The following is a 23,848-nucleotide window of genomic DNA, read 5'->3' as shown; positions in this document are numbered from 1 at the left end:
CTACGGTAGACGCGCACCCTGCCATCACCACGTTGTAAAGAAAATCTGGATTCATCCGAAAAAGGAACGGTATTCCAGCGTCGCCGTATCCAACGAGTGTGTACACGTGCCCAATTAAGATGATTTAGACGATGACGTTGCGTTAAAACGCATCTGACGTAAGGACGTCGTGCATGTAAACCGTTCTCCCGCAGACGATTACGAACAGTTTGCCCACTGATTCGGTTATTATGAAGCCCAGGTGTGTTAGCAGCAGTAGCAGTGGCAGTTTGGAATCGATTGCGTAAATGCGTGTTCATGATATAGCGGTCTTGACCACGCGTTGTAACACGCGGACGTCCACGACGTGGCAAGTCGTTGATGCTTCCTTTCGTTCGACATCTTACGCGAAGATTTCGTATCGCTCGACTAGAACTCCCAACACGCCTTGCAACGTCTTCTGTCGACATGCCAGCATCAAGCATGCCAATCGCCCGTTCGCGTAAATTATTGGGTATTCTTGGCATACTAAAAATGCTACAATGCAAAAAAACGTTAATTTTTTTTACAAAATTTGAAGCGTTTTCGTTCACTTGACAACAATGTCAGTAAGACAAGTAAAAGAAATTGACCGAATACTACACGGGACACGTTGAACCACGCATGCACGTGCAAATTGAATTTCACGTTGTCGACGATTAACAGTGCAAAAATAATCGATAAAATTCATGAATCCTGATAATACAGCTCAAGGCTAATACACAATGGATTCTTTAACACAACAAATACTATATGTACAAATAGGAAGTTTCTTTTTTTGTTCAGTATATATATATATATATATATATATATATATATACACACACACATATATATATATATATATATATATATATATATATATATATATATATATATATATATATATATATATACACACATATATATACTCTTTAACAAAAAAAAGAGTAGGGGAACTATAATAAGAATTTACAATTGCCAAAATTGTAAGGTATATTAGCTGTGGGGAATGGTTATATGATAATAGTGAATTCATTGGGTCAGAAGTGAAACTTTTTTGAAGAAAACAAAAATATATGTATGTGTATATATATATATATATATATATATATATATATATATATATATATATATATATATATATATATATAGTTATTACCAGTGTTTTTCGGTATTGTCAGTATCATATATTAGGAATAATAAATGTATTATGCGAGTCTCTGGCTGATATATGATATTGACGATACCGAAACACACGAGGGTAATAATCTCTTTATCATATAATCTCAAACTTAATACAACGTGTTTTTGTAACCTGTACAGGCAACTTTAATTTCAGTTCGCCATTACTAGATATTCAAATGACGTAAGAATATGTGGCGCGGTGTCTTTTTGAATGGAAATGACATCAAACTCGAATGACGTCATTCTATATGTCATTACATCAAAATAAACTAGTGCATAACGTTTTTTGTTTTCTGAATGCTGGACAGCTTTCAGTGTAAAATTGTTATTGAAATGTTTTTATTTGATGAATACGAAAAAAAAAAAAAAATGTTTTATTTAACGACACACTCAACACATTTTATTTACGGTTATATGGCGTCAGACATATGGTTAAGGACCACACAGACTTTGAGAGGAAACCCGCTGTCGCCACTACATGGGCTACTCTTTCCGATTAGCAGCAAGGGATCTTTTATTTGTGCTTCCCACAGGCAGGATAGCACAAACCATGGCCTTTGTTGAACCAGTTATGGATCACTGGTCGGTGCAAGTGGTTTACACCTACCCATTGAGCCTTGCGGAGCACTCACTCAGGGTTTGGAGTCGGTATCTGGATTAAAAATACCATGCCTCGACTGGGATCCGAACCCAGTACCTACCAGCCTGTAGACCGATGGCCTAACCACGACACCACCGAGGCCGGTTGATGACTATGAATGCATACGTCAATTATGGAGTGTCACCCTAATACGTTTGCTTAAATGCCAATAAACCTAGTCCCGTGACCTCGATTAATGTACATCTAATTTGCAAAGTTATCAAATTCTTAAAGTATGTGATCTGAAAAATATCAGACATTGATTGCACTGAAAATATAAGATATTATATATTTATGTGTGTGTGTGTGTGTGTGTGTGTGTGTGTGTGTGTGTGTGTGTGTGTGTATGTATATATACACATATATATATATATATATATATATATATATATATATATATATATGGGCAATTCTCCCAGAAGTTGTCACTTTGCATAGTAATACCTTTGTAAACATAATGGGCCGATTTCATATGTCTGGGTTTTGAAACATCGGGTTATATCAAAACCTAGGTTTAACACTGGGTTATATCAAAACCTAGGTTTAACACCGGGTTATATCAAAACCTAGGTTTAACACTGGTTTACGTAAAACGCTAAAAAACCTGACCAAGACATACACCCGTGGTGTACACCACATGTGTGTGTTTTACCCGTGTTTTCAAAACCATGCTTTTTACATGGGTTACCCGCAGATTTGGCAAGGGACATATAAGGGAAGCTTGGGAGATTTGGGCCACTTTTCACATTTTAACATATTGCAATCTTCCTATTCATGGCCGATAATTGCTTAATGTGATTATGACATGTACAGATATTAAAATACATATATGTACTAGCTGGTTCCGTATGCAGGCCAACCTGTAGAAGGTGAAGGTGATTTTCAAAAGGTGTCATTTTGGCCCAACTCTCCCTGGGGGTGGTGAGAGTTGGGCCATGTTCAAGGAGAGTTGGGCCACAAAAGGGAGACTTGGGACAGAAAATGTACAGAATAAAACAACTATCCAGTGAAGGAAAATGGTCTCAATTTATTTCCAAACTTATAAAATGACCCTTTAAACAGCATGTAACTAGAAAAGTATCGTTCAGATCCCAAACAGAAGCTTAAAAACAATATTGAGAATCATAGTCAATCCCATGACTACGAGTAGGTACAATTGGTCCAGTAGCACTCCACTAGGACGAATCAACTTAAATCGGTAAAATATTCAAGTTCAATAATGTTTTAATGATGTCACTGATAGCTTGGTCAGAAAAGTACTTTCAGTGTAACAATCGGAGAAAAATAATACTGATGATGTGAAATTCACAGAAAGTGGTGGTAGGTTTATTGATGTTTTAATAAAGGGATGAGTGGAAATCCCATAGTGTGAAGTCACAAGGAAATGAAAATTTTCCTGCTCGACGAGCTGTGCCACCAAGCTGTTTAGGCGCAGGAAGTTTCTTGATGATGTCATTCTTAGGAAATGATGCATTATCATTGTTGTTGATGCAAAATGTAGGTGTCGTCTGCTGACGACTGAATTCTCGCACTCATCCCCATCAATGACATCAATCCGTGCTATATAATGCACAATACGTGATTTGGCAGACTCAAATTTTACAACTGCAAAATCACCTTCAATAATTTCACAATCTAGGTCATCAACATCGCTATCACCACTTTCTGTGAATTTCACATCATCAGAACCACTTTCCTCTGATGAAGTTGATGGAGTTTGGCATTTTTTTGCTTTATTTTTAAACAACTTCTTTCTTGCTTTGGGTTTGACTGGTTGTTTGGCCTTCCGTTTGTTAGTTTGACTGGCAGCTAGTGCCTCAGCTATACTATTGCGTACTGGGGTATTGGTTAAAATTTTTGTATCCCCTCTTTTGCGACCTCTGTTGGTGACTTTTCGTGGCCCAGCTTTTGGCAGTGGAACAATATCAGCAGGTGATACATAAGTGTTACTTGGCCCTGGTTGGGAAGCTGGTGTTCCTAGGGAACTTGGACCTGGTTTGGCAGCTGGTGGTTCTGTAGTACTTGGACCTGGCTGGACAACTAGTGGTTCTGTAGTACGTGGACCTGGCTGGGCAGTTGGTGGTTCTGTAGTATGTGGACCTGGCTGGACAGCTGGTGGTTCTGTAGTACTTGGACCTGGCTGGACAGCTGGTGGTTCTGTAGTACGTGGACCTGGCTGGACAGCTGGTGGTTCTGTAGTACGTGGACCTGGCTGGACAGCTGGTGGTTCTGTAGTACTTGAACCTGGCTGGACAGCTGGTGGTTCTGTAGTACTTGAACCTGGCTGGACAGCTGGTGGTTCTGTAGTACTTGGACCTGGCTGGACAGCTGGTGGTTCTGTAGTACGTGGACCTGGCTGGACAGCTGGTGGTTCTGTAGTACGTGGACTGGCTGGACAGCTGGTGGTTCTGTAGTACTTGAACCTGGCTGGACAGCTGGTGGTTCTGTAGTACTTGAACCTGGCTGGACAGCTGGTGGTTCTGTAGTAGTTGGACCTGGCTGGACAGCTAGTGGTTCTGTAGTACGTGGACCTGGCTGGACAGCTGGTGGTTCTGTAGTACTTGAACCTGGCTGGACAGCTGGTGGTTCTGTAGTACTTGAACCTGGCTGGACAGCTGGTGGTTCTGTAGTAGTTGGACCTGGCTGGACAACTAGTGGTTCTGTAGTACGTGGACCTGGCTGGACAGCTGGTGGTTCTGTAGTACTTGAACCTGGCTGGACAGCTGGTGGTTCTGTAGTACTTGAACCTGGCTGGACAGCTGGTGGTTCTGTAGTAGTTGGACCTGGCTGGACAACTAGTGGTTCTGTAGTACGTGGACCTGGCTGGACAGCTGGTGGTTCTGTAGTACTTGAACCTGGCTGGACAGCTGGTGGTTCTGTAGTACTTGAACCTGGCTGGACAGCTGGTGGTTCTGTAGTAGTTGGACCTGGCTGGACAACTAGTGGTTCTGTAGTACGTGGACCTGGCTGGACAGCTGGTGGTTCTGTAGTACTTGAACCTGCCTTGGGGGTTTCAGTGGTTTGTTCAGAAGGAACTAGCAGTTCAACATTTCCCTCTAATTCCTCTGGAAGATCTCTATTAGTTACTGTGGCTGGCGCAAAGTCGGTTTCACTGAACACATCCCGGTTGTAGGGGTAAATTCCTGTACTTTGAAACGCAGAAATAATGTTTTTGGCAGTAAGACCATGCAACTGAGCATGAGAAGTGAATTCAGGGATTTCATAGATCGTAATTGTTTTTCCTGGATTTGAACGCATCCAATTTTCAACAGCTCGAGCATATGCCGTCTTGAAAGGTTAAAACAGCTCACATCCAGAGGTTGTAACTTGTGACTAGTGTGTGGTGGTATTGTTAATAATATTACACCATTTTCTTTAGCCAAGTCGATGACTGCAAGAGAGATATGAGTCTCGTGATTATCTAAGATCAGCAAAACTTTCTTCTCCTTGCTGCATCTTGTATGGCGTATGAAATGTTTCAGATAACCCAAGAATAGCTCTTCATTGATCCATCCACTTGGATTTGCACCTCCAATACACCCGGGGGGACCATTTTTGGTGAAATAATCTCGGACGTTTTTCCGTGGGAAAATAAGCATTGGTGGAACGACGCTACCTGCCGCGTTAATGGTGTACACGGCGGTGACAAGTTGCCCCTTTTCTGCAGAGGTGATTGACCCCACTTGTTTAACTCCTTGTTTAGCCACAATGTTTTCAGGCGGCGAAAACTGTAGTACACCCCGTCTCGTCGCAGTTGTAGATATCATGACATTCAAATTTGTGCAGGTCCATAACTTGTCCGAGGTTATCATAAAATTTGCCAACGTTATAACGATTGAAGGCACTTGCCCTGGCGAGAGATGTTGCCTCTGGTGTTCGGATTGCAAGATGATTTCTTTCTTTAAATGATATCCAAAAGTGTTCACCAGTCATTCCATTTTCTTTCCACGAATTAGGCACCGTCACATTGTTTCTCATAGCATATTCAAAAATCAGTGAGCGACATTTATTCCTACTAAGTCCGTGAAATTGTTCCGCTAAAGTCTTGATATGTGTCGCCAAGTCATCTTCCATCACTGCAGAAAAAATCATGTTTGTCAGTCGACATTTTTCATAGCCAAAAGCTTCATTTCGTTCATCATGCTGTCCAGTTTGTGCATTACACTTATCCATGTATCTCGTGAGGGTCATTCTTGCAATATTAAAGTCATTAGCAGCTGCACGGATGCTACTTCCTCCCTTTACTTGTTCACTTGCTCTATGTAGAACGTCCTCTGGTGCCCCTCTATTGGATATTCTTTTATATTTTCGTGGCATCTGAAAAAAAATACTGACATCACTAAAGCAAACTTGAAGAAACATTTCAGTATAATATGCAGTACTTTGATCTAGGCCCACAATAATTCTCCCACACACTATCTGTTAATAATAATCCTTAACAGCATGTAGTCAAATTAATAAGCTTTAGAGAAAGGATTATTCATCAAATGTAAATAATGGGAGAGTTGGGACACCATGCGGGGAGAGTTGGGCCATTGCCCAACCCTCCCACCCTGGACTGTCCCAACTCTCCCAAGTCTCACCATTTTTAATTTCAACCAAATTTTTATCTTGGGCGGTGATCACATGGATTTCAAAAATGCCTTGATGGAAGAAGACTGTCACAGCTATCACGCAGAATACACTAGAACAGTGTTCTATATACTGTTTAAGAGATATAAAAATGCTTACCTTGGAGTAAAAATTGTGTCTTTTGTGCGAAAAATGTATTTTTGTCCACAATATATGGACAAGAGCCTGGAAATTCAAGTCCCTTATATCAATAGAAAGATAATGCTTAGTGCTTCAAATAGATGGCAGCACCTGTCTCAAACAACGAGCTATGACAATGATATTAGGGGTGGCTCAACTCTCCCTGTGGCCCAACTCTCCCAAGCTTCCCCTAGGCCGTCCGCTGAACAGAAAAACGTGAAGTTTCGTTCCACCTATCAAGGGTCTAACTAATTTTTATGTTTTTGGCTAGACAAACATCTTATTTATAACAGAAAAAAAGTTTACCAATTTTTTTCCTGCAGTTTTTTTTTAATTCAAACTGAAAATGGGAACTATATACAAACGTGCATTGCAAAAATCGCACTCATAACGGCTATAAATGTCCACAAAAAGTGGGGAATCCCCTGTGCGGGCAGGAATACAACATGGCTGCGCGCAGATGGAAAATTAAAGAAATTTCTACATCTAAAGATCTAGGCAAGCTTCGCTGCATTATACATGCGTGTCAAAGTGTGGAAGGTAAATTGACAACCTTTTCAGCTACCACATGGGATAAATGCGTCGAGTGTGCTACGAAATGGTCAAAATTAACGGGCGAACTTAGTGATATTTCGAACAATCCTTTTAGAAGTGGCGTACTTGACATTCCGTTTTCAATTTGGCTATCATAAATCATGTTATCAAAAGTTTACAAACAAAATATACATTGAGAAATCACAAAAGGCTAGTGAGAAAACAGCATTGGTAGTGCCAGAAGAAAATGAATCAAATGACGATGATAATGATGTCAGCTCTCCAAAAAACCTCCGGTCCAGTTCTGTTGTGTCAAAAGTCGGTGAAACCAGCTGTAGTGTTTTACCAGCATTATGCATCATATGCAAGAAGAAAGACTTATGTGTCACTGTTGGACACAAACGAGTTAAAGACAAGCTAATACAAGCAGAAACTGAGTCAGCTGGTAAGTAATTGTTTATAACATTTTTATTTTATTTTAGGCCACACAAATAAATATGCTTCTGGGCCCCACCCTTGTTCAAATTGTTATTACCAGAAACATTTTCTTCTTATTTTCAAATATTTATATTGGGAAATATATGATTTAAATATTTAATTATTTTAATTAGGCATACCTTTTATAACTTTTATTTTGACAGTCACATCGTAGTGTGCAGGGTTGGAACAATTTTACATTTTAATGGCAGACCATGGACTACCAGGTATCTAAAATGTGGTTTATGCAGTTAACAATATGGTTACCCAGTTAACAAATCGGGTATCCCTGTGCATCCGGGGAATGGATTTGGCTAAGCCTGCTGGTCTACATAAAAAAAAGCAACAAACAAATTGATGTTATTATATTGTAACTGACCATTATTAGTATATTACAGCTTTAACTGGTTTAGGCTGGAAGAAATGTTTTCAATTCACTCATGTAATAATCTTGCATTGCAGGTCAGTTGCAAAGAAGCAGCCACTCAGAAGTGTGATGAAACAATTCTACTTCACATTCGAGACAAGGATTGTGTAGCTATTGAAGTAAAATATCATCGTTCATGCTACAAAAATTACACAAGATTCCTGAGAAAGAAAAAAAGGTTTTTTCACACACACCCCCCCCCCCCCTTTTTTAAATTTATTATTATCCCCATAACATAAGCAAAGTGAAGGTTGATTGGTACAGTGGTAAACATGGTATCTTAATTAATAATATTATGATGTGAATTTAAATTCACATGTATACTTACAAACATGTATATGCCATGCACACACATCCACAACATGCATGCACATACATACATACATTCACATACACACAGTGCTTGTATATGTAAGTACTTAGGTTTTAATAAGGACTAATCAAATTTTAAATATAAATATTTATGAGGAAACCCACAAGACAGAATCAGATGAACTGAACCATTACTACAATTGTAATCTAACTTCTGTAGAAGACCGTGAAATCACAAGGAGTATTTCAACAAATGTGGTTAATAATCATGCTAAATACCATTGTACATGTACTGCATCATCAGCATTAAACATAAACATATAGAAACTAACTTGTATATTGTTACATGACTTAACTACTATGAATAACCCAATTGACTTTGTTTATTTCAGTGAACCTGTTCCAATACAGCAGTATTCAACTGCATATGCCTTGTTTTGTGAGACTGTGGTGGTAACTCGCCTGCTGAAAAATTACGAGATTTTGAGAATGTCATTGCTGCTACATCTGTTTAGACACTTTGTATCCAAACATGAAATGAATGATGCCACAAGTTACAGGTAACAGCACACGTGTAGTTGGAAAACGCTTTTGTTGAAGATGCCATGTATATTAATGCACTAGCAAATAATATTATATTAAATGTTATTGTTATTTGGGCATACATTTTTTTTTTAAAGTTTGTTTTTATTTAATGATGACACTAGAGCACATTGATGTTTATCTTATCATTGGCTATTAGATGTCAAACACATGGTCATTCTGACACATTTCTTCAGAGGAAACTCGCTGCCACCACATAGGCTACTCTTTCTGATAAGCAGCAAGGGGTCTTTTATATGCACTTTCCCATAGAAAGGACAGCACATACCACGTCCTTTGATGAACCAGTTGTGGACCACTGGTTGGAAAGGAAAATTGCCCAAACTTCATATGGGTCCACTGAGAAGGATCAATCCGATGACTGACCGCTTCATAGGCGGACACGTGTTATTTGGGCATATAGTCATCCTTATTATATATAGCATGTCCAAAGTTTTATGTTTAATAAAACTTGATTTATAGCATAACTGATGCAGCATTCCTTCTTCTTCTGTGTTCATACACTGTTGGTTACGGCTCTCAATTTAGATGAGGATTTGTATGTTCCTGATGAATGGTGTGGTGTTGATCAGTTCACATTTGCTTCCCCATAGCTTGTCTCTAAAATGCATCGGTATTGGCCAAGATCGTGTTCTCTCGGTGGTGTATGTAGGGCACTTTTGTAGTATGTGCTCTGGATCGTGTCTTCCTGTGCCACAGAGACATTCCATGGATGGTAAAATTTTGAGGTGATGCATATATGCAGCATTCCATATATGACCATTTTCAAAAGATATGAAATGAAATGCAGTAAATATTATAATTGTTGTTTTTACATTGTATCAGCAAGAAATCATGTTTTCATCAGGTTGGCTTTGATGTTTGACTATAAATATCTAATTTTGATCATATTGTATTACCATTTTACTACATGATTATGAACCTTATTTTTTTTAAATTTCAGAACTGATCAACTGAAAAGACGTATTCAGAATGACTATCCACAACTTACTTTTCATTCTCCATGCCGGAAGAATGTTAGCGAGCTAGTCTTCACAGAGACCTTGTCACCTGATGATCTCCTGGAAGGATTCCAATCAGAGAGTGAGCTTGGATCAGACTTAACACCAAGCGACACTGACACTGAGGCAAGCTGTCCTATGAAGTCTACTGTATCAGGTCTACAAGCCAGAAGCAGTGCTTTTAGTTCCATGCAAACCTTATATGAAACAAGTGACATTCTTCAAAGAGCTATTAAAGAACAACCTCGAATGGAAAAACCATGGCCACCAATATCAGATACTATGAACATTGAATCATGTGAATCAGTTGTTCCTGTGGAACTGTACAACTTACTTGTTTGGAGCATTGGAGTCTCAGAAGAGCTTTCTATTTCAGAGAGGGTTAGTGTTCCCGAGAGTATTCATTTAAAACTGTTGTCTATTTGTCAGGATGTTGTTTATTTGGCATCAAATGGAAGAAGACAAACTCCAAAATCTTTAGCCTTGGGTCTCACAGTCCAACATTTGACTGGTTCTTGTCAGCTGTTAGATATTCTGAATAGATTTGGCCACTGTGCTTCATCTGATGCAATTGTTGGTTATGAGACCAGCCTGGCCCAACTCCAACTTGAGACAGGTGGAGACATTCCCAAAGGTTTTGAAAAGCAAACACCCACTGTAATGGTTTGGGACAATATAGACTTTGGAGAGGAAACCAAATCTGGTGCTGGTACAACCCACCATACGAATGGCATCATGACACAGAGTAAGCCAACCACATCAGATGAAGGGAACAGGACAGCAGTCATCAAAAAAGGACAACGTACTCTGAATCCACCACCATGCCAGATAGAAGTCTATCATCAAAAAAAGAGACATGGCCCAGAAGATCTTACAGTTAGTGACCATGACCTGCAGATGGCCATCGTCAAGGAAATGGTTGTCCATGCCAGAAAAACTGATTTATTCTATGTCATACTGAAATACACACAGAGCGATGAACCAAAAATTCCAGGCTGGCGTGGCTTCAACATACACCTTCAAGAAGATGGTCCATTACATGATGATGATAGTGGTGATGAGATGGACTAAAATCTATACAAATACATAAATATACATTGTTTGACTGTATTTCCTTTAACAGGTAATACAAATGTAAATATGTGCAGAACAGTTGTGAGAAAGCAGAAACATAAGCCAAAAACGCCTGCATTTCACAGCTAATTTTTAAAAAATAAAATAAAAATGCAGGCCTATAAGGAGTTAAAACTATGGTACTAATAGGTACTAGTACCTATTCAAAGTGATTAGACCATTTAAAATAATTGAACATCTCAAATCTTCATATCAGTAATATCACAATCTGATATATAAGATGGACTGCAATTTCTTAAAGGTCAACCCGAGTTATTTGCCTTTTCATCTACGAGATTCTTCATAATTTCCAATAACTTCAAATATATATTGTCAAATTATATATTACAGGAACAAGAGAAGTATCCAGACCACTTCTATCAAGAAAGTTCGCACAAAAAAAGCATTTCAGTGCACTTAATTGACCTTTGACCTCTATGTTTGACCTTGTCGACCACTGACTACCCTCCTGGATTGACTTTTTGAATAGTACAGACTATTAACTCTTTAGAAATACACCTGGTTACTTTCAATAAAAATGCATTTACCATAGCTCTTGTTTTAAATTTATTATTACAAATAGTTTTAGTTTTGGTGTATTTTAAAATGGTACAACTTTTCACTTGATATATTATGGGTTGAAACACATTCAGAGTTGATTTTTAACACTTAAATGTATTTTATAGAATTAAGGCAGTTAAATTGTATAAGGAGCAATAACTTTTCTGAAATTTAATTTTATTAGGGCATACCCAAAATTTCAAATTTTAAACTTTTTTATGACATTTTGACCTCTGGTTATCCAATTAAATAAAATATTTGCATATTTATTATTGCATTGTATAGAGGACTAATACAAATGTTTTGAGTGGTCACATGTTGTTCTATGTGTTATAGTTACAGAGTTAGATCCGTTTTAGTTACCCACCCCTCTAAAAACAAATCCTAAATTTTGTCAGAGGGGGGTCTCCTTTTGACATCATTTTAAAAAAAACTGCAGAAAATATCTTGGTAAACTTTTTTCTGTGATAGATAATGCATTTATCTAGCCAAAAACACAAAGATTTTTTAGACCCCCGATATGTGGAACGAAACTTCATTTTTAGCCACAATTCTGAGCTTAGCGGACGGCCTAATAAGCGAGAGATAGCTTACACTTCATCACTTTGTAGTTGAAACTCGTTACCGGCATATTATTAGCATTCGCGTTCGAGATGGGGGATTAGCTACCCCCCAAATGTGGAGCAAACCTTCACATTCTGTCAAAAATTATGGGCATATTTGGGAAAATAAGCTGACCTGGAAACGTTTCACCATGTATTTCCATCATTTTACTCAAATTTTCAAAACTGGGCCTGTACCGCCTTGTTCCCCCTTTATTAAGACGAGACAAACACGAAGGTATGTCATTATAAGACAGCAGTCTATGATAGACGTTTATTGCTTTGATACCGGTGGTAACCGATCAACTTTCATTATTAGTACTTCCTGTTTTCGTGCAGTTCAAAGACCATGAAGAAAATGTTTATTTACACTGATTTAATAAATAACTATATTTATTACCCCCAGTGACCACACATAACAGGGAAAATATTTTCCGTATTTTCTCAGTGAGAAATATTAGCCTATGCAGTGTTGTGACGTACAATATTACTGGATGATATGACGCTTACAAACCAATGACGTTGTCGGTACTAAATATAACATCATCGCGATTTGGCAAACACAAAATGACGTCATGTACTTTAATGAGTTTGCGTCCACGACTCTTTTAATATTAAATTTATAACAAAATGTCATTTTAACGCAAATCATTATTTATATTTTTAGCAGAATAACGATAACTTTTTTTTTTTGAAAATTATATGTGAACGTGATTAAAATGCAAAGTTATAGCAATACCCAGAATAGTGTGTAAAGTGGTTTACGTTGTTTCTATAGCCTACATGTACGTGCATGTGCGCCTAAAATAAAGGCGTTTAGAGAAAACATAGCTGGGGTAATGAATAGAATAGCAAACTCAGTACCAGTTATTATCAATGTATGTCCCGAGTGAAATACTTTTAATTTGTCATTCGGTAAAGCTCGTGACAACTAAAAATGATTTGATTCGGGACATAATTTTGATAATAACTGGTATCTCGTTTATTATCCTCTATATATCTCAGGCGCTTTGTTGTTCATTCGCCACGAACATGGTGAAGGGGTGGATCTAATTATACAGTCGTGCTAAAAAAAACCACCAGGCAAACGGGCATTTTGTCTAAAGGGGGAGGGGGTTCGAACTCCCCTACCCCACCCTGTATTCGTTTCTGTACAGTGGCGTAGGCAGGATTTTGTAGGGGGGGGGGGGAGGGCACCTGGCAGCCAAGTAAACAATGATATTGAGTACGCCACTGATCACCCCTAATTTTGCCGGGATTGGGGGGGGGCATGTCCCCCCCCCCCCCCCCCCCCGGCTACGCCACTGTTTCTATAGTGGCTTCAAATGATCACATTTCATGGCTCTGCAATACTGACGTAAAATACGATTTTGCTGCCGAAATTATCCCTGAAGAATAGTTACTTTGAGTAAAACCAGCGAAAAACCACCTCAAGGGCAGGTTTAAAAAAGCAATACAATTGTAACCCAGTTGTAAACTAAGATTACTGAAAACCAGACATGTGAAATGCACAGTAAACATGACCCAGGGTTTAACCTAGGTTTAAACCATATGTGTCCAAAACCCACCGATAACCTAGACATATGAAATCGGCCCATGTTTTTAGAATATGATGTTTTATGGTCATGTCTTATCTCTGGGATCATTTGAATGTATTTCAAATCCAAGCAGCGATCTTTACATAGGATTTTATTATTTTTATCAACTTTTTTTCTGGAACAGGATCTGATAGCAATGGTTGCCACGTTACGGTGTCGAAATATTTTATACGTGATGAACATTTACTGATTATATTTTTGAGTAGCCCACCAAAGAGTAAAAAAGCATGAACATATTTAATTTCATATATATATATATATGCATGTAGACTTCATTTTTTCTGTTTTTCACAGACCACTTAAGCTTAGAACTGTTATGTATATTGTGAGACATTAACATTATGCAAACTTTTCGATCTTCGTTCAACACTTTATGTCAACATTACTTTCCCCCTCCCCCATTTTCTTTTCTTGCTTCTTTATTTTTGGACTGTCCTTCCAAAATGCTCCAAATTATATAAATATTCGGCTGAGCAGTCAATTCCTTTTTATTTTTGCCTTGTTAGCTTTTTTAAATTATTATTTGTTAATTTTATTAACTTTTTCACTAATTTCTATTTCCAAAATTCTGCCCATTTCCAACTCTCCCCCTGCACACCCGTACCTCTTCCTACCGCCCCCCCCCCCCCCCACACACACACACAGACCTCCTGTCCCAGACCCAGTAACTGGCGAAGTCAGAGATTGTGTCCAGAAGAGATGTGATTGAACGTTAAGTGGACATAGGCATGTTAATATGTTATCCTGTGATATGGCACCAGTGTGTTGGCGCGAGGGAGTGTGTTCGATACTGCCCTGGTCTGCTGTTCTTTAACCAGCAGTATAAAACAATATCCGTATATGGAGAAGAATTATGATTCGTTATATTTATTAGTGTGTATAATACACAGCTAACAGCAATTACGAAAACAAAATACTTTGTCATAATTATTTACTAAGCAGTTGAATCATACATAACAAACATGTAAAACGTAGATGGGCCGTGAAAACCTTCATACATAACAAACATGTATAACGTAGATGGGCCGTGAAAACCTTCATACATAAAAAACATGTATAACGTAGATGGGCCGTGAAAACCTTCATACATAACAACATGTATAACGTAGATGGGCCGTGAAAACCTTCATACATAACAAACATGTATAACGTAGATGGGCCGTGAAAACCTTCATACATAACAAACATGTATAACGTAGATGGGCCGTGATAACCTTCATACATAACAAACATGTATAACGTAGATGGGCCGTGAAAACCTTCATACATAAAAAAAACATGTATAACGTAGATGGGCCGTGAAAACCTTCATACATAAAAAAAACATGTATAACGTAGATGGGCCGTGAAAACCATCATACATAACAACATGTATAACGTAGATGGGCCGTGAAAACCTTCATACATAACAACATGTATAACGTAGATGGGCCGTGAAAACCTTCATACATAACAACATGTATAACGTAGATGGGCCGTGAAAACATTCATACATAACAAACATGTATAACGTAGATGGGCCGTGAAAACCTTGCTGTGTTTAATTTGCAGAAATGAAAATACCGGTAAGATGTAGAACTCTTTTGTATTCCAGTCATCATTTTAAACTAGTTTCTGTTGCAGATCTGTGCCCCCCTGTACGTCTGTGCTCAATCCTCATCCACTTCTGGAAATTACCCGTGTGATTCCTACGTAAGTTGTGATTTTGTATAGGTTAAAGGATAACCGTGTTGTATGGGTTGATAATACTAAATGTCAAGTACTGTAACGTTAGCAGATGACTGTGTTGTATGGTTGATAATACTAAATGTCAAGTACCGTAACGTTAGCAGATAACCGTGTTGTATGGTTGATAATACTGTAACGTTAACAGATGACCGTGTTGTATGGTTGATAATACTAAATGTCAAGTACTGTAACGTTAGCAGATGACTGTGTTGTATGGTTGATAATATTAAATGTCAAGTACTGTAACGTTAGCAGATGACTGTGTTGTATGGTTGATAATATTAAATGTCAAGTACTGTAACGTTAACAGATAACCGTGTTGTATGGTTGATAATATTAAATGTCAAGTACTGTAACGTTAACAGATGACCGTGTTGTATGGTTGATAATACTAAATGTCAAGTACTGTAACGTTAGCAGATGACCGTGTTGTATGGTTGATAATACTAAATGTCAAGTACTGTAACGTTAACAGATGACCGTGTTGTATGGTTGATAATATTAAATGCCAAGTACTGTAACGTTAGCAGATAACCGTGTTGTATGGTTGATAATATTAAATGCCAAGTACTGTAACGTTAGCAGATAACCGTGTTGTATGGTTGATAATATTAAATGTCAAGTACTGTAACGTTAGCAAATAACCGTGTTGTATGGTTGATAATACTAAATGTCAAGTACTGTAACGTTAACAGATAACCGTGTTGTATGGTTGATAATATTAAATGCCAAGTACTGTAACGTTAACAGATGACTGTGTTGTATGGTTTAATAATACTAAATGTCAAGTACTGTAACGTTAACAGATCACCGGGTTGATAATACTAAATGTCAAGTACTGTAACCGGGTGTATGATAATAATACTAAATGTCAAGTACTGTAACATTAGCAGATAACCGTGTTGTATGGTTGATAATACTAAATGTCAAGTACTGTAACGTTAACAGATGACCGTGTTGTATGGTTGATAATACTAAATGTCAAGTACTGTAACATTAGCAGATAACCGTGTTGTATGGGTTGATAATACTAAATGTCAAGTACCGTAACGTTAACATATGACCGTATTGTATGGTGTGCATCATAACATTCCCGTGTGCTATATAGCAGTATACAGACAATGTTTAGTTTAGTAAAATAGTATTGCACAACTACACAACTGTATACACATAATATTACGTTTACAATAATATATGTGAAGTATTAAAAGCTATATGCTACACGCGAGAATACAGCTATACAACAATTGTTTTAAATCTGCCACCGGGTCTCGTCTGCTTTCAGAAGGGGTGTCGTTTTAACGAGGTGTGTCGACTGGTTCAGGTACAATGTCTAGTACCGCCGTGCGCTGTGCAGCCAACGTGTGTTCGTAAGTATACAGTGATGTAGGGAATACACCTGTTCGTAAGTATACAGTGATGTAGGGAATACACGTGTTCGTAAGTATACAGTGATATAGGAAATACACGTGTTCGTAAGTATACAGTGATATAGGAAATACACGTGTTCGTAAATATACAATGATGTAGGAAATACACGTGTTCGTTAGTATATAGTGATATAGGAAATACACGTGTTCGTAAGTATACAGTGATGTAGGGAATACACGTGTTCGTTAGTATACAGTGATGCAGGGAATAAACGTGTTCGTAAGTATACAGTGATGCAGGGAATACACGTGTTCGTAAGTATACAGTGATGCAGGGAATACACGTGTTCGTTAGTATACACTGATGCAGGGAATACACGTGTTCGTTAGTATACAGGGATGCAGGGAATACACGTGTTCGCAAGTATACAGTGATGTAGGGCATACACGTGTTCGTAAGTATACAGTGATGTAGGGAATACACGTGTTCGTAAGTATACAGTGATGCAGGGAATACACGTGTTCGTTAGTATACACTGATGCAGGGAATACACGTGTTCGTTAGTATACAGTGATGCAGGGAATACACGTGTTCGCAAGTATACAGTGATGTAGGGCATACACGTGTTCGTAAGTATACAGTGATGTAGGGAATACACGTGTTCGTTAGTATACGATACACCTGTTCGTATACAGTAGTAGAGAATACACGCGTTCGTGTATACAGTGATGTAGGGAATACACGTGTTCGTGTTCGAAATACACGTGTTCGTAAGTATACAGTGATAGGAAATACATGTGTTCGGTATACAATGATGTAGGAAATACACGTGTTCGTTAGTATATAGTGTAGGAAATACACGTGTTCGTAAGTATACAGTGATGTAGGGAATACACGTGTTCGTTAGTATACAGTGATGCAGGGAATAAACGTGTTCGTAAGTATACAGTGATGCAGGGAATACACGTGTTCGTAAGTATACAGTGATGCAGGGAATACACGTGTTCGTTAGTATACACTGATGCAGGGAATACACGTGTTCGTTAGTATACAGGGATGCAGGGAATACACGTGTTCGCAAGTATACAGTGATGTAGGGCATACACGTGTTCGTAAGTATACAGTGATGTAGGGAATACACGTGTTCGTTAGTATACTGTGATGTAGGGGATACACCTGTCCGTACGTATACAGTGATGTAGAGAATACACGCGTTCGTAAGTATGCAGTGATGTGGGGAATACACGTGTTCGTACGTATACAGTGATGTAGGCAATACACGCGTTCGTAAGTATACAGTGATGTAGGAGATACACGCGTTCGTAAGTATGCAGCGATGTAGGAAATACACCTTTTCGTAAGTATACAGTGATGTAGGGCATACACGCGTTCGTAAGTATGCAGTGATGTGGGGAATACACGTGTTCGTACGTATACAGTGATGTAGGCAATACACGCGTTCGTAAGTATACAGTGATGTAGGAGATACACGCGTTCGTAAGTATGCAGTGATGTAGGAAATACATGTTCGTACGTATACAGTGATGTAGGGCATACACTTGTTCGTACGTATACAATGATGTAGAGAATACACGCGTTCGTAAGTATGCAGTGATGTAGGGAATACACGTGTTCGTAAGTATGCAGTGAGGTAGAGAATACACGTGTTCGTAAGTATACAGTGAATGCGAGAATTGAAATGGTTACCCTATAGAAAGCGCTGTTTTTGAATGTAATATGTTGCCGCTTCCTTTACCTGGCGGCCATTTCCATGGTCATCGTGGATTTAAATAATGGTGAAATATCTGTTAGCACGAGGTCGTTTTAAATAATGTTGTCATACCTTAAAGAGACAGACCCTAGTTTGTAAACACTACAGCATATGTTTTCACTATTTGAGCCGTTTATGATCACTGAAATCTAATATTACTGGTCATCTTGGTGTTTCTAATACAAAAACAAAATTGCATTTTTCATATTTTTAAAATCACACGTGCGTCTGAGAAGTAGCGGTTATTGATTTGAGTTCTAGTCTATCGTTTAGGATATTTCCCGGTTTCAATGTCACAGACTCTTCTTTCACTCTATTGTAACTTTATCCAAATGAGTTACAGGTTTGTAAATTAACTAAACCCCCTCTTTACTAAAACTCAGTTTCTGACCGTAAGCTATCCTGCAGAAAAGTCCATCCTGCTGCTTTGAGATCCAGATACACTATCACAAAAACATCATTATGTTTGGTATCGTCGGATGGTACCAATTGGTCAAATTTGGTGGCTCGGCTCATGGACTATGTAGGAAATATACCAGTTTGTCCATTAACATAGCTACAGAAATACACGTTAGTGTAAAAAAAAAGAAAGAAGAAGAAACAACAAACACAAAACAACACAACAACAACAGCAGCCGTAGCAAATGCATTTGTTATTATATTTTATGATTTTGAACTCTTGATTATTACAATTTTTTCAATTAGTTTTGTAATTTGTTATTTTTTGACTCTTTATGTGAGTTTTTATTTCAAGACAGTTTAATCAATACCGTTGCAAGCTTTGATTAAGATTACCTTCCACTGATTTAACCACAAGCTTTGATTAAGATTACCTTCCACTGATTTAACCACAAGAGTTAGAAATAAAAGAAACATCTGAAGATTATTAAATCAGTTTTCTACCTCAATCTATGCACAGAGATTCAAAGCGACACTGGTCTCCAAACTAAGTTGTGTGACGATAGGGATGACTTCAACTTTCCAATACCAGTAGTGAATTTCGCCTTTATCTCTAGCAATATACCTTCTGTTCCAGCTGTTGGTGTCTAAATATCACAACTTATAAGATACCTTATGGCGTGCACATTGTATGCAAATTTCAAACAATATCATATAATTCTGGCACATAAGTTCCATCAACGTTATGATGTCCAGGGACTCCTAAAGGCATTCAGAAGGTTTTATGGTAGACAGTTGGAGGCTGTATCTATTCAGTTCGATGCCTTACTGGCCAAAATGATAGTTCTGCTATTTCATATTTTCAACTTTTATTATTTTGTTCATCGTATTAGATGGAATGACGGACTTGACCGTTGTGGTAGCAGTACTCATGATGGGTGCTACCGGTAGGGCAGGATATGCTCATCTTTTGCGAATACCTGGTGTCATTAAATATGACAGTCATATATGAGTGCATATCATCACAACTGTAGGTATTCCAATGAGCTCTGTCTGGTGCTAGTTTTGATTTAGTAAACTAGTTGGGAGTGGCAGTCCTCTGTGGCGGTGCAAGTAGGTGACATTTCCAATCAATTATCCTGTCGGGAGTGGCTGTCCTCCTATATATACAAGGCACTGGATAGAGATTCATGGAATGAACCTCTATTTTGTCAAATGCCCACTCAATTTTGCATTCGGTCACGTGTTACGGTTTTGTCGTTCAGATCAATCCACGAAGTTCCATGCTTTCACTATTCGAGTCACTGTAGCCAGTGGCGGATCCACAAACTCCATTGTGTGTGTGTGTGGGGGGGGGGGGGCAATGACATGAGGTGGAATGCCAAGGGAACTTTGGGGGAGGTTTGGAGGGGGATCGTAAAACAATCAAAATAAATATATAATAAAATTATAACTGTCGCAAATGTCCCACCCCAAATCCGCCTCTGGTAGCTCATGACGCTACCATGCATTTGGCAGTTTATTCCTCGTGTGTTTACACCCCGAGTCTGTGCAGCAGACCACACATTAGAGTTGGTACGTGTTTGTCTTTGTCAGAGTTCCGGCCTCCAGGGAGCGAGTGTCGGCATGGTGAGGCCGTGCTGAGGTCGAGTCGTCAGGTGTTCACGTGCCGCGTCAACCGGGACTGTCCCCTCAACACCACCTGCACCAGCAGCAGCGTCAATAAGTGCTGCTGGTCGCCGCCAGGTGAGACCCGTGACTTGAAATTACGCCGATATCACTGATGGTGAAATGTTTGAGACTGAGATAACAATGAATGGTGGAATGTGGAATCTGTATTTATCACCATAGTACTGAAATATAAATACCATTGGCTTTGAGGGTTTTGTTTTAATGTTTAGCTTTTGTGTACAAAAATGGGTCATATATCCCGCAGCGGCAAATATAGCTCGCGGCCGGACACAATACACCGGAAATTACGGTATGTATCACTTTGTTCTCAAGTATCAATATGTGTCACCGTCATACTCAAATACACTGGCGAAGCCAGGATTTTATATTGGGGGAGGAGGGCAACCCAATTGGGGAGGGAGGAGTAAACTACACTATTTATGTATACATCTGTATGTATGATTTTATAAAATTTAATACCTTTTGTTTTTAAATGTTTGATTGGGAAAGGGGGCATGGCCACCCGTGGCATACGCTACCCTCCCTACGCTACTGCTCAAATATCGATATGTATTATCATTTATGGTACACAAATATCACTATCACTATCACTGAAATATCAATATTTTACCATGGTGCTGAAATATCAATATTTTACCATGGTACTGAAATATCAATATTTTATCATGGTACTGAAATGCCAGTATTTTAATACGGTACTGAAATGTCAATATTTTGCAATGGTACTGAAATGTCAATATTTCAAAATCTTACTGAAATGTCAATATTTTGCAATGGTACTGAAATGTCAATATTTCACCATCTTACTGAAATGTCAATATTTTGCAATGGTACTGAAATGTCAATATTTTACCATGGTACTGAAATGTCAATACGTATCACCGATTCCCCATGTTACTAATATCGAGGTAACCCCATGTTACTAACATTAATATATTACTGTGTTACTGAAATATAAGTATGTATCGCCGTATTTCTAAAATATAAGTATAATACACCACTACGTTAATAAATATATCTATGGTTCACCATGTTATTAAAATATCTGTATGTTCCGCCTATTTCTGAATATTTGTATTTATGTATGACCATGTTACTGAAATATTGGCCAACAGATAACGCACATGGTTAGTGAATTGTAAACTGGTAAATAATAAAACTAATAGCTTTAGACGGTTTAAATGAACTTTTTTCCGCCATAATTTTCAGTTGCCACAAACAGCAGTCAGTCGTACTTTAAGACTGGGGCCTGTCCGGCCAGAAGCCAGCGAATCCGATGCGGTATAGACTGTGACACGGACTCGGACTGCCCTAACGAGGACAAGTGCTGCTCGCACGAGTGTGGAAGATCCTGTCTCAGACCTGTCTCCCGACCAACTGATCCGTGTTCTACCAAGGTGAGTACTGTCTCCTCAACATCCGGGCTTTGAATAAAAGAGTAAATAAATTATAATGACTGCTTCTAACATTAGCACGACTGCCATCACATTGGACTTACATAATACAGACACTTGTATTCTAAACACGACTGCCATCACATTGGATATACATAATACAGACACTTGTATTCTAAACACGACTACCAACACATTGGATATACATAATACAGACACTCGTATTCTAAACACGACTGTCAACACATTGGACATACATAATACAGACACTCATATTCTAAATACGACTACCAACACATTGGATATACATAATACAGACACTTGTATTCTAAACACGACTGCCATCACATTGGACTTACATAATACAGACACTCGTATTCTAAACACGACTACCAACACATTGGATATACATAATACAGACACTTGTATTCTAAACACGACTACCAACACATTGGATATACATAATACAGACACTTGTATTCTAAACACGACTGCCATCACATTGGACATACATAATACAGAAACATGTATTCTAAACACGACTGCCAACACATTGGATATACATAATACAGACACTCGTATTCTAAACACGACTACCAACACATTGGATATACATAATACAGACACTTGTATTCTAAACACGACTGCCATCACATTGGACATACATAATACAGACATTCGTATTGTAAACACGACTTCCAACACATTGGATGTACATAATACAGACACTCGTATTCTAAACACGACTGCCATCACATTGGACATACATAATACAGACACATGTATTCTAAACACGACTGCCATTACATTGGATATACATAATATAGACACTCGTATTCTAAACACGACTGCAGGCACATTGGGTGTACATAATGTTACACTGGATTTCAACACAAAGACGGACGCAGTGTGTAAAGGTTCTTTATTTGAAAGAAGGATGTTGTTTTAAACCCTATAAAAATAATAACAAGAATATTAAAATACATAAATAACAAAATCATACACAAAAGCATAAAAACTACACAACTCTCTGCAGTATATTTAAAGAAAATATACTATTTATCCAAATATACATACCAAGGAATTTAATTAATGCTACTCATTAATGCTATAAATACACTATATATTATCTAATATTTATTAATAAAGGATTAATAAATAATCTAAAGTCCACATCTCTTTTCATAAAGTTCAGCACAATTTAAGGTTAAGCTATACAATATAAATATTTACAATATGATATAATTAAAACTAAGCTTCTGTTTACAAGTACATGAACTGCACGTGCATTAAGAATACTGCACGGGCCTTAAACAAGAATGTACCCTGAGCAATAATCAATAGTCTACCTTTCGCTGTGGGCGATATGGCGACAGAACATAGGTCGTCAATAGGAAATGTAGATATCAGCAGCTATAAAACAAATAAAACACTTATAAATCACCGTCCATATCTGATATACTAAAATATAGAAAACAAAATACTCTTCTATTTGTTAAGTACAAGCTAAGCTAGTATAATAATCTATATCAAATGAACGCAATTACACCATTACACGCCTTATTATAAACTAATTATTACATTTATTCCCTATATAAAATCTTAATCCAAATTAATATAACTACTTCATAGATTAAACACTAATATTAATGTATATGTATAATTCTAAAATATGTAATCTAAATAAA

The 23,848-nt window shown here is 38.0% G+C and overlaps 2 protein-coding genes across 2 annotated transcripts; both read left to right on the top strand.

The window, feature by feature from the left end:
• Positions 1 to 8,744: 8,744 nt before the first annotated feature.
• LOC121369672 lies at positions 8,745 to 11,553 on the top strand. The gene is made up of 2 exons (XM_041494723.1): positions 8,745 to 8,887; positions 9,874 to 11,553. The coding sequence occupies exons 1-2, from the start codon at positions 8,817 to 8,819 to the stop codon at positions 11,000 to 11,002; spliced, it is 1,200 nt and encodes a 399-aa protein (XP_041350657.1). The 5' UTR covers positions 8,745 to 8,816; the 3' UTR covers positions 11,003 to 11,553.
• Positions 11,554 to 19,972: 8,419 nt separating this feature from the next.
• LOC121370238 (whey acidic protein-like) lies at positions 19,973 to 23,490 on the top strand. Its single transcript, XM_041495362.1, has 4 exons — positions 19,973 to 20,021; positions 20,671 to 20,820; positions 21,976 to 22,163; positions 23,431 to 23,490. The coding sequence occupies exons 1-4, from the start codon at positions 19,973 to 19,975 to the stop codon at positions 23,488 to 23,490; spliced, it is 447 nt and encodes a 148-aa protein (XP_041351296.1).
• Positions 23,491 to 23,848: the final 358 nt, after the last annotated feature.

The sequence above is a fragment of the Gigantopelta aegis genome, chromosome 4 (assembly GCF_016097555.1).
Source record: "Gigantopelta aegis isolate Gae_Host chromosome 4, Gae_host_genome, whole genome shotgun sequence".
NCBI classification, from domain to species: Eukaryota; Metazoa; Mollusca; class Gastropoda; order Neomphalida; family Peltospiridae; genus Gigantopelta; species Gigantopelta aegis.
Note: the sequence above shows the minus strand (reverse complement) of the source record. Positions and strands in the feature narration are given on the sequence as shown.